General features: G+C 45.5%; 3 protein-coding genes across 3 annotated transcripts; 1 reads left to right on the forward strand and 2 right to left on the reverse strand.

Moving 5' to 3' along the window:
• Window positions 1–14: 14 nt before the first annotated feature.
• Window positions 15–1,538, forward strand: F5Y00DRAFT_144171 (oryzin precursor). Its single transcript, XM_048004398.1, has 2 exons — window positions 15–709; window positions 767–1,538. The coding sequence occupies exons 1-2, from the start codon at window positions 114–116 to the stop codon at window positions 1,419–1,421; spliced, it is 1,251 nt and encodes a 416-aa protein (XP_047862464.1). The 5' UTR covers window positions 15–113; the 3' UTR covers window positions 1,422–1,538.
• A 1,675-nt stretch (window positions 1,539–3,213) lies between these two features.
• F5Y00DRAFT_243877 (amino-acid permease inda1) lies at window positions 3,214–5,898 on the reverse strand. The gene is made up of 5 exons (XM_048008741.1): window positions 5,150–5,898; window positions 4,995–5,052; window positions 4,344–4,908; window positions 3,724–4,276; window positions 3,214–3,671 (listed from the first exon to the last, which is right to left on the reverse strand). The coding sequence occupies exons 1-5, from the start codon at window positions 5,435–5,437 to the stop codon at window positions 3,417–3,419; spliced, it is 1,719 nt and encodes a 572-aa protein (XP_047862465.1). The 5' UTR covers window positions 5,438–5,898; the 3' UTR covers window positions 3,214–3,416.
• A 4,116-nt stretch (window positions 5,899–10,014) lies between these two features.
• On the reverse strand, window positions 10,015–10,954 carry F5Y00DRAFT_243889 (uncharacterized protein). The gene has a single exon (XM_048008742.1). The coding sequence runs from the start codon at window positions 10,801–10,803 to the stop codon at window positions 10,324–10,326; it is 480 nt and encodes a 159-aa protein (XP_047862466.1). The 5' UTR covers window positions 10,804–10,954; the 3' UTR covers window positions 10,015–10,323.
• Window positions 10,955–11,328: the final 374 nt, after the last annotated feature.

An 11,328-nucleotide genomic window follows, 5' to 3' on the forward strand; every position in this document is an offset into this window, starting at 1 on the left:
CACCATTCATTTTTAGCTGGCATATATGCTATAAAGCAGACCCTGCCCTGCATACCATCAAATATTCTCTAGGACTAGTCTTTAGCCACTCGGTCTTTATTACTAGAGTTACCATGGTCGGTCTTGGAAAACTAGTACTTTTGGGTTCCGCCATATCAAGCCTTGTTTCGGCACGTTCAATTACCCTGCGAGACGCAGATAACCTCAATCACAACTACAAGCGATATATTGTCACTCTCAGAGATGGATTGGACGCTTCTGCTGTGGAACAACATATACAGCGGGCAGCTAGTATACATGCCAGCAGCAACTCGCCAATGGTAGAAATGGGAAGGCGATGGAACATTGGATCCTGGAATGCCTACTCATGTACCATGGATGGCGACACATTCACCCAGATTAGCAGCGATGACGCTGTAGAGTTGATTGAAGATAATGGCAGAATCTCTCTAATGAAGCACACGGTACAGACAGACGCTCCCTGGGGCTTGGCTGATCTCTCCCATCGGGTAGCGAACAACACGGACTACGTTTACGACTCAATTGCTGGCGAAGGCACATACGCATACATACTCGACACTGGGTTGCTGACTACGCACGAGGAATTTGAGAATCGTGCTTCTTTGGGCTACAATGCTGTAGCTGGTGTGTTCGCAGATGACGTTGGACATGGAACGCATGTGGCGGGTACTATCGCCGGGAAAAAATAGTAATTTCAAGCTACATCGAGTATACAATAGTTATATAATTGCTAACTATCCTATAGTGGCGTCGCCAAAAAAGCAAAGCTCGTTTCGGTCAAAGTCTTTGCGAATGCTATATCCTATACTTCGGATCTTCTCGAAGGATTCCATTGGGCCGTTGGCAACATCACCGCCGAGAATCGTCAGAGTATATCAGTCATCAATATCAGCGCAGGCGGAAATACCATAGAAGCTGTTAATCGAGCAGTTGAAGAAGCATATAAACAAGGCGTGTTAACTGTCGTATCTGCTGGCAATTACGATGAAGATGCTCGAAATATGTCACCAGCATCCGCACCAGCCGCCATCACCGTCGGATCAATTAGAAGAGATCGCAAACGCTCCCATTTCAGCAACTGGGGTGAACTGGTCGATATTTTCTCGCCAGGCGAGCTTATCACGTCTGCGTGGATTAAAACCAATCAGGATAATGCCTCCCTCAGCGGTACAAGCATGGCTGCGCCCCATGTATCTGGCCTCATCTTATATTTGAAGAGTGTTATCCCTTACCGAATGAAAACCCCAGGCGACACTATCGATGTTCTACGGGAGTTGGCGACGGACGGCGTTGTCGGGGATCCTAAAGGCTCCAAGAACCTACTAGCCTTCAATGGCAATGGAGTAGTCATTTTCACGGGCAATTTAACGAAGAGTCTAGCCAATATAGATGGCATGTAGCTTATCAAGCCCTGCGGATGAGTTTATCATGCCATGAAAGACTCGTGAGAGTGCTATAGGGCAGTTAGCTACATCCATTCCTACGCCTAGGAGTCAGTCTTAACGCGCCTTGAGTATGAATAGCACAGTGTTACATATAGAATCATGAATAAGTAACTGTTACCGAAAAACGATTTGTTATAGGGGTCATCAGTATACATTTCATAGTATTCAGTCTCCGGTTGAATAGGCAAATGTGCCTTAATCATGCGCTTAGAACAATCATGCTACCGTTAATGGGATATACCATCGTGGCGTGGGGCATAGGCGCCATCCTCATATCTCTTGCAGCTAACAAAGTTGCCCACCAGTTGAGTTCGACCTCAACACATTGGAGGGTAGGTAATACCATGGCAGCTACAGCAGTGTTAGTAAGAATATATTTGAGTAAGCAGCGTAGGAAGGATCTTAAGAAATATCACCTGGTGGCACGCGTTAAGAGAACAGCAAGATCAAGATATTTCAAGACCTTGTGGAGGCCCGGAAACTAAATACCTGCTCCGGGGGTTTAAGAACTCCCGAACGTAGTCGTTGAGCTTCGGGGTCGACCTTCTCATAAATTTTCATCCTGGTTGATAAGCCTGTTCCTGGGATATTCCACATATCATAACTTAACAAAATCTTATATGTATATGCTATGAAGGCTTTATTTGGACGTACTGATTTAGAATTCTGTATAACATATTTATCTCATAAGGTCTCTAACATAGGTATGAGGTACCACGGACAAGATATGATAAAAGCCCTTGGTTCCCTACAGATAGATATCCTACTATTTTCACGCGTAATAGCCATATAAGTACCTAATAGAGGCCAAGGTGAGTAACATTAGGTGACATAAAGCCTATAAGAATATAAGCAGCCTTGATATGATGTTTATCTCAGTAGCTATCAAGGTATAGGCGTATTTTCTACTCGCTTTATCCGATTATTAGCCTATAGCCTACGATGATGATGCCATGTGTAGGCTTGAATACGTCAACGCAGGAAAGCATCAATTCAAAATTTAGGGATCCCTTTTGTTGTTAAGCGAACGAATTGAATTGTACCACGTCTGATTTGGGAAGGAGATGCAGTGGCTTGATGTCCAGTTGGTCCAATCGGAATATGTTCCCTTGATTTATTGATTCTCAGGGATATTTAAATAAGTGAAAAGAGACTGTGAAAAAACACTTGCTCAGGAATGGGGATGATGGCGTACGGAACCTAGAGGATGTAAGTAGGTAATATATGCTATGCCTACCTAGGTAACATTGAGTTGACTTGAACGTTGCTCGAGGTCTACTCTACGTTTCATTAAGTACCATCGTATATAAAGATATAAATATCAGTAGGTAATAATATAATATCAAGATATGATAGTTGATACCTTTGATCCAATGACAAAATAACGTCCACTGCTATGCTCCAACGGGAGATATTGGCTGAGTATTGGTTCGTAGCGTGCAGTGTAATGAAAGACTACACCATCGTATAATCTGGTTACTATTCAATTCAAACGACAAGTTAGTCTACGGTTTGGGTTAACTAAACTAACTTGTAGCTCTCCTATAGCTCAGATAGAAGTCTACCTATTTAACAGAGCACTACTTGTTCAGCAGGTGGGTATATGTGATCCAAGGTAGTACTTTTCGACCCATCCATCCCTACTTTAACCCTACTAGAGAGCAGTATAGGTCTGTTAAGTGTGACGGCGTAACAGCGTAATACTTCCAAATAAGGGGCACGCAACACGGTATTAGGAACAAGCCAATGGTAGGAATCTTATAAATAAATTCTTTATCTCCTCCTAGAACTTCACTTACGACTCGCGTTGGTATCTATATTATGCCCAGCAACCGACAAAATCTAATTCATCATGCAAAGTTCCTCGATTTTACATCTCTTTATACACACGCCAGTAACCGCAATCTGGCGTCCAACAGAATAAACCCATATACAACTCAACGCCGCAACTTAGAACACAACGTCCAGTAGACGCCTCCATGCAGGCATTGCGGCAAGCTTCTCGCGGAACGCGTTGATCTCGGCCCAGTCAACTTCTCGTCGCCCGGTGTCTACGTCAATTTGGTGTGTACGCAGCCAACCGGTACGCTTCCATAAATAGCCAACAACCCAGAATAGCATCACGACGGGAAGCGCGAGATATTGCTCGAAGAACCCCGCAGCATCGTTGATACCACCTGAAGGGGGGCAAATAGCTACGAATAACTAGAGATAATTTAGTAAGACTTTCACTCTGTGCGGAAAAGGCGGCGCTCACCTGAGCAATCAATACTAATGCAACTAAGATCAATCCGAGCCATGATCCATAGACACCGCCGATAGCTTTGAACGGGATTTCGTCCAGGGTGTGACCATGGTATGCCCAAGCTTTGCGGAATCGAATATGCGCCAGACAGATGGACCCCCAAGTAAAGAGAGCAGCGAGGCCAGACAAAGCCTGTAGCCAAGTGAAAACGTCGGGACCGGCGGCAGCCAAGTTGATATATGCGAGGAGACCGAAAGCGAGAAGAAGACCGACGGAAAATGTAGGGCGCCCACTTCGGTCAACGTATGAGAAAATCTTAGGGGCGTAACCCTGCTGGGCGAGGGCGGTTAAAGTACGACTTCCACCGTAGACACCAGATACGCCGATGGACACAACCGAGACCAGGATAATAAAGTTCATGAAGTGGTTGAATCCGTTGAGGTTGGCATATTGCCCAACTAATACGAAAGGCGACGCTGTAACATCGTTCGAACCGGCGTTGAGTAGATGAGGGTCATCGCTAGGAATTAGAAGACCAACGAAGGTAAGACCAAGAATATAGAATCTGCAATCCGCTATTAGAAAGGTTTGCCAGTAAAAGAGCGACGTGATAGACAGGTTGAGGAACTTACAGAGTGATACGCCAGAAGACCTGTTTGATGGCACTAGGAAGGGCTTTTGCGGGATTGCGCGCTTCAGCAGCAGCAAGACCAACTAGCTCGGTTCCGCTGAAAGAAAAGGCGGCCGTGACGAATACGGCACAGAATCCTCGGAAACCGTGGCGGAATGCACCAGGGTCGTACCAAAGGCGTGCGCCATAGTATTCGTCGTATCGGCTTCCGTTAGGAGCACCTCCGAGGACGCAAACCAGTGAAATGAACATGAAGACGACAGTGGCACTGAGCTTCAAGAGAGAAGCCCAAAACTCTTCCTCGGCGTAACCAAGAGTTCCGAAGATGTTAACTATGATGAGGAAGACGTAGAAGACGGTAATCCAGACACCAGGGCTAACATCATCGTTCCAATAGGAGATCGAGATGGAGCATACAGTGAGTTCTAGCGGAACGACGACGGCCCATTGTAAGACGTAATTCCATCCCATAGCAAAACCCCAGGAAGGGTCAATAAAGCGAGTTGCATACGTATAGAAACCACCAGAGATAGGAAACATAACAGCGAGTTCACCAAGAGCGTAAACTAGAAATGGGGTGTTAATTCAAACGGCCATTTAGAAGAAAGGTATAGAAGTCGCTTTTTAAGTGAATATCTAGGTAGGTACATACCGACATTAAACATCATTATACCGATGATGGAAAAATCGATTAGAAGAGTCGCGGGGCCCTATCAATAACATCGAGGTTAGAGAGTCAAGATTTTTCGTATAAGACAAGAACACCCAAAATAGCCATGTCTCTAAGGATATATTTTAACGACTTACACCTGTGGCTAAGGCACCACCCGATCCGACGAAGAAACCAGCACCGATAGAACCGCCGATAGCAATCATGTGTAGATGTCGCGGTTTCATGCTCCGGTCAAGCTCAACGATTCCGGTACCATAATCACGCTTCTTAAAGGAGTCGAAATTTAGACCATTGCGCGTCGCCCAGTTATCGGATCTTTGGGCGCCCTCTTCCTGTATGAGGTCCGGGCTCGAGTAACTCGGGGGGCCGACATCCTTCTCATCTTTGCTGCCACTGCTGGCAGCAGGTTCGGACGACACCATTTCGGATGACAGAATTCGTTAACAGGCGCGACAGAGAGGATGATGGGAATAGCTGCAATAGCTGTGCTATGGCAAAAGGAATAAGAAGAATAAAAAGGAGGAAGGGGGAAGAAAAGTTAGTCCTGGTATATAATGGGCAACAGGCCAGGGATGCGATCGTATACTATCCAGTTAGGCTCAAGGCCGCTGCTAGAAACAGGAGTCCGAATTGCAGAGGTGAAAGGAGCAAGACAATGTTACAGAAAGTAGAGCTACGAGTGCGCTGGCGGGGGTTATTTATTATAGGTGCTGAATGGTAAAGCCTAGCAGATACAATGCGTGGTGTAGGTATACCTACGACTCTCTTTGTTCTACATTCTACATTCTACATTTTACATACTACATTCTACATACTCTAACATGGATCTTGATAGGACCGGTGGATCTGTAGGCTACGTGCAGAATGGGGGACCCCGGTAAGCTTTTGGTGGCCAAGCAGCTAGAGATACACTACATTAGGTATCTTGCAAGGAGGCAAGGTACGGGTTCGATGCAAGAGATAAACCGCATGAGAGAGGAGGAATAGCCTTTACCGAGGTGGGCAAGTAATTAAGGGATGCAATAATACCTGTTACTACATACCTGATAATGATATCTATGTATTCCGTATAACGAGAGATGAGTTCGATAACCTGATAACCTGGATCTACATAGGGTGTCCTCGAATAAGAAGACTACCTATGTATGTAGAGACCGTTGTTGGGGTCTAATCAAAATCCAGGCCATGGAATACTCTTCGGTGGAAGCAATCTGACGACTCGCGTGATGTGTAGCATCCATCTCGGCCACCCGAACCCAGTCAGCCAAAACTTGCCATGCCCACCACCCCCAAGACAGCTGGGGGCTAAACACGGTTGCGATCATGTTCACCCAGTTGGCTCGTACATACCTATGCAAGAGTGCATGTAGATACCCTGGATACATTAACATACTTCTTATATAGTAGTGTAAAAACACAAACATACATACAAGGTAACTACCAATATACCTAATCTTAGGTGACGCTATTAGCGGGTTCGTAGATCGACGCGTTCTAAGATAAACTTGGTTATGACGATAACTACGTGAAACATAAGGAAATAGTTACATAAATTAAAACTGAGGGGAACTTTTCCTCTAGTCGATTCGAGCTTATCTCCGTTATCAGCTGCTAAGCATTTCTCCCCCTGTCCAAGTCCACATCCCTTGCCTCCGGGCCGAAAAGGATTCTTAGGTTGCACATTTGACATTTGACTGGTGCTCGTTTAAGCATATTAGACCTCAGCTCGGCCTACCCATAAGATATACTAAGATAATTCCAGAAGACTCAGGTATTTCATAAATACCTGCTATGTAGTTATCCGTGAATTCTCGTCAACGGCTTCGCTTCTAGACCTATACTAACGGCTGGATGGTAGCGCTAACACCGTGCTTAAGCTTTGGTTTTGGCTTGTGGAGCTTCCTTATTGACGATAGCTTGGTGAGGTTCTCCAGGTTGCCAAGGACTCGATCGCGGCCGGATCACTCCTAATCTATTCCTAATCTATCTTCTTTGGTTTAAACTTACACGGTACTAATATGTTTACGTTGGCTTGGCGGACAGGCGGGTTTATCTAAAGTTCTGGGGAATGGAGAATATAATTATTCTAAACGATACGCTAGACCTATTGCTGTTCAACCGCCTGGGTTTATCAAACGTCCTTAAGCATAATAGAGGCGGGCTGCCAGGGTACCATGTGAGAACTAGCGAGGGTTTGTTCCAGTTTGCCAGTTTGCCAGTTTGCGCAGATAAGAATTTAAAACATCAAGACTCTGGTTGGTTAAGAAGGGAAAAACCAAGAGCTCATCCATTTCCCAGTTTGCGCTGCGCCACACGATATCTTATGATGTGCCTACTATGTAGGTATGCACTGTTAAGTATTGGACTTGTTGATACGGCCAAGGCTGAGAGACGACATACCTAACCTGCTACCTATGTATGTTATGTGTTGTTATGGGCACATGCAGATATAGTAGGTAGACTAGCCAGTTCAGTTCACTCTCGACACACCGCCCTACATATCTTATTCTCGCTGCTTCATAGCCCCCGCCACAGAAGCTTGACCTTCTCTTCCCGGTATCGTATTAATCGTGCGATATGCGGTAGCTTTTCCGGTGCCCAGGCTCTTGGTAAAGTCTAGGCGCCGACGATGCTGATGGACTAATATCACTTATTTCTGCATTGCATTGGATATTTCTCTGTATGTGCACGTAAATATGCGCATAATAGAGGTCGGACAAAAAAGAAGTGAGACATAGTTGAATAGAGAGAAGGAAAAAAAAAACCTTTTGCAAAAGAGAATTTCTCAAAATCCGCCTCGCCAGCTCGCCTACCCATCAATGCTCCCAATTGGATGACAATAAAGGTATCAGGGAACCATGAGTTGGAGTAGGTAATTCTCCCCTGTGGATTTCTCCAATGATGTCTCGCATCTGTCCGAGTGCTGATCAGTGAGTGCTCACAGCTCCTGCGGAGCGCCGGATCGGTCGATCAGCTGTCTGGACCCCAGATCCTTGAGATAATTCAAATACTAACAAAACGCAGGCGGTTGTAGGTGAAAGAGATTTCAAGATATAAAACGATCATATAAAGTAAAATATACCTTCTAGGTAGAGTCTAGAGAAGCAGACACGTACGGAACGTTTCTAGAAGCATTCGTCTAGATACCTCGACCATATGTATGACGGCCGAACGCATTAGTTCGTACGATACTAACGCAACAGCGTTAAGAGTACCTATTCGGTCAGCGTCAATGACGACGGCGCTTTGGGCTACTCCAAATACATCTAGAGTCACCGAGGAGGGACGTTTTAAGAAGATAAATACCTACGTATATTTATTCAAAGATCATTGCTGTGTACATATAAGGAGCCCTGTATTTTCGTCACTCCTGCCCCGAAACGCACCTTTACATCCGGAACACCGCATTACGTATATATTACTACGCTCTATCACGTCTAATCCTCCAGGGAGAAAGACTCAAACAATGGAAATAGGCGACTAGACAGCTAGACAATAGTAATACTACCTCATATAGTACTACATTAGGTAGTTAATAGGTAACGTAGTATTGTTCCAGAACAATTCGTCAATAAAAATACCTATTAGTCATTGTACATATGTACTGCTCGCCAATCTCACAAGACGCCATTCAGACTGGGTCGGCCACGCGCCAGTATGTGCGAGTCCACTAAAATCTCCAAATAATACAATTGATCCAGCTGCTTCTCGTGCCTCACTCGTGCTCACACATACTCTCATCGACAATCCCGTTCGTTTCTATGATTAGACAAGCAAACCTTGCTCCCCGAATCCCATCCGTTACGATAGGAGAATCCTACCGGAGAGTCATAAGATGCCTAGGTAGTTATCAGTTTTACTATACAGTTTTTGCAGATGCTAGGCGTCCTTTTGTCTCGGTCAACTCCGAGTTAGCCACCCTTAAATAAAGCTCGAATTTGTAGTTTGCCCTTCATACATATTCCTCCCGTGGGGCACGTACATTGGCGCAGTGATCTGGAGTCCGATAATGCGGGAGCATGCCCTAAAAGGGTTCGGTGTGGCTCGCGGGGTGACGACCCTTAATTGCCCCCCTGGTAGGCCCATCTAGGTGCGTATTCCTTGATAGAGAGCAAGGAGAGAGGGGTCCAGTGGGCCTACCGGGATAATCCCTATTGAGGGAGGCAAGGAGGATCCAAGCAAAGGGAACAGATTACAGCCTACGTTTGTATTGGCTGGCTATTTACGTCCCGCTATTTCTCGTACGTAACAATATTAGCGGTTATTGGGCATCACCTTGGATAAAGCTTCGTGGAGTGTGGAGGATGCGGAGAGATACATATACCTACTATAGTACATACCGCTACAACTTCCATGCGACCCAAGCATCGCCGCCAAGAATACAGTTTACATACATACACTATGACATATTACATTAATCCGCCGTATTTAGTGTATCTATGGAGCTGAAAAGCCGGGGTCTGTTACTACTGTTACCATCTATGTACGTATCCTGCAACCAAACGGTTGCGAAGTGAGCAGCAAACATTGCAGATACCATAGTGATATAGCCCACGGACTTGGGATACGTCTGGCTTGTAAGAGCCTCATTTAAAGCGCTTTCAGGGAATAGTAGGCCTTTCGAGGTTTCGATAAGGTTAAAGCCACTCAGCCGCTTCGAATCCTCAAGTCTTGTAATTATACGTACATGGTTACACGACAGTTGCTGCGAACCGACCGCCACTTAGAAGTCTGGAGTCTGGAGTCGGTGATACCTCTTGAATCCTTTCAGCTGGAGCGTATCGATAAAATGGCGACGTAGTGTATCGTCGCACTCAAGGCAAAAAGCAAAAAGGGGATGCCCAAGGAAACTACATCTACACCAGCAAGTTACGTATTCTCGTTCATTTTTTTCAAGTGAGAAGAATACAATTACTATGCATGAAAGTGAGGTAAATTGACAATTAGACGTATTATGATGTGAATCATAGTCAATACATATAAGAACAACCCCGTCTAACGTCGCGGGAGAGTCACTCCTGGCAGCTATATAAGTACTGGAGCCGTCGGCAACCTTCCCCTGCGGGATCAGCCCAAGCCCCATCTTTTCTACGAGCTATTCTACTCGATATAGGCCGCGAGTATAGGAATCAGCGGTCCCCAGAGTTTCACCGCGTCGCTCTGGTGAGATGTAACAAGGGGTCGTTCAGACACACTATCCCGTAACGCCGTTTGTTCGCTTAGCCATCGTCGCCATTCAATATCAACCATAAGCCATCTATGCGAACTATATTAGCAGACATATATATCTAGATCGCGAGAGGTAGGCCTAGGTAAAAACACGAAACGCACTACTTGGAGTGATGATATTCTCGTTGATATAATGATCTGCCGAGGTGGGTTTCTCTATCAAGATGGTCTCGTTGGATGCGACATACTCATCTGGTATTTTATGAGGAACACTTTGGCCCATGTGTACATCGTTCATCCACAAGTCGATCTGTCGCAGTCGTTCTTCGAGCATACAGGATCTCGAGCCGGAGTATTCCTGGCAAGCTCTCATAAGGAACACCTGGTCCCTAGCTCCGCGATTGGATCGCCTTATCTTGGAGCCTACCTCCAGCTCGCTCAGCAAATCTCTAACGAGTTCAAGCTCCATCTTTGACGCCTCAAGTTCCCGCCGAATGTTCTCTTTCGCGAGAGCGAGCCAGTCATAGTTATCTCCGATAGTATCTTCCGTCTCCTTCTCGACGAGTGGTGGCAATTGGGGCTGTCGGCTATACGAGGGCGGGGGCTTGGAAAGATACATTCGGATTCATCGATTAAGGAGCTATCTTGTTAGGTAATTAAGGCGATGTTCTAATGTGGTGGTCTGGATATTTCTTCCGTAGCGGCTATCGTCAATCACGGTTTTCACAAGAAGATCCATATGAAGTGGGTGTATGATGATCTAAGAGCGCCATGTCATCGAATAAAGGGCCTTTGTTCGCATAGGTATAATGCGGATTATTTCTAAACAGGAAACCCAAACCTGGGCGAACCCATACTATACGTAGCTTAACAAAGAAAAGCTTCCCGTTACCTTAGGTACTCATACATTTATCAATACTACGAGTGCGACACGCTATTAACTCCCAGTCAATATAGAGATATAGCTTTCCGGAGGCTCTCTAAACGCAATTCACCGTGACGAAAACGAAAGTACGAGACGTCATCTGAATAGGGGCCGGGGCACTTATAACCTAAGCTACTATACCAATATTTGGGTTCTATGTAAGGGCAAGCCACCTATTTCATCATATCTCTATTGTGCCCCTTGATGCCTGACACAGGA

The sequence above is a fragment of the Daldinia vernicosa genome (genome assembly GCF_022497035.1).
Source record: "Daldinia vernicosa strain CBS 139.73 unplaced genomic scaffold F5Y00scaffold_43, whole genome shotgun sequence".
NCBI classification, from domain to species: domain Eukaryota; kingdom Fungi; phylum Ascomycota; class Sordariomycetes; order Xylariales; family Hypoxylaceae; genus Daldinia; species Daldinia vernicosa.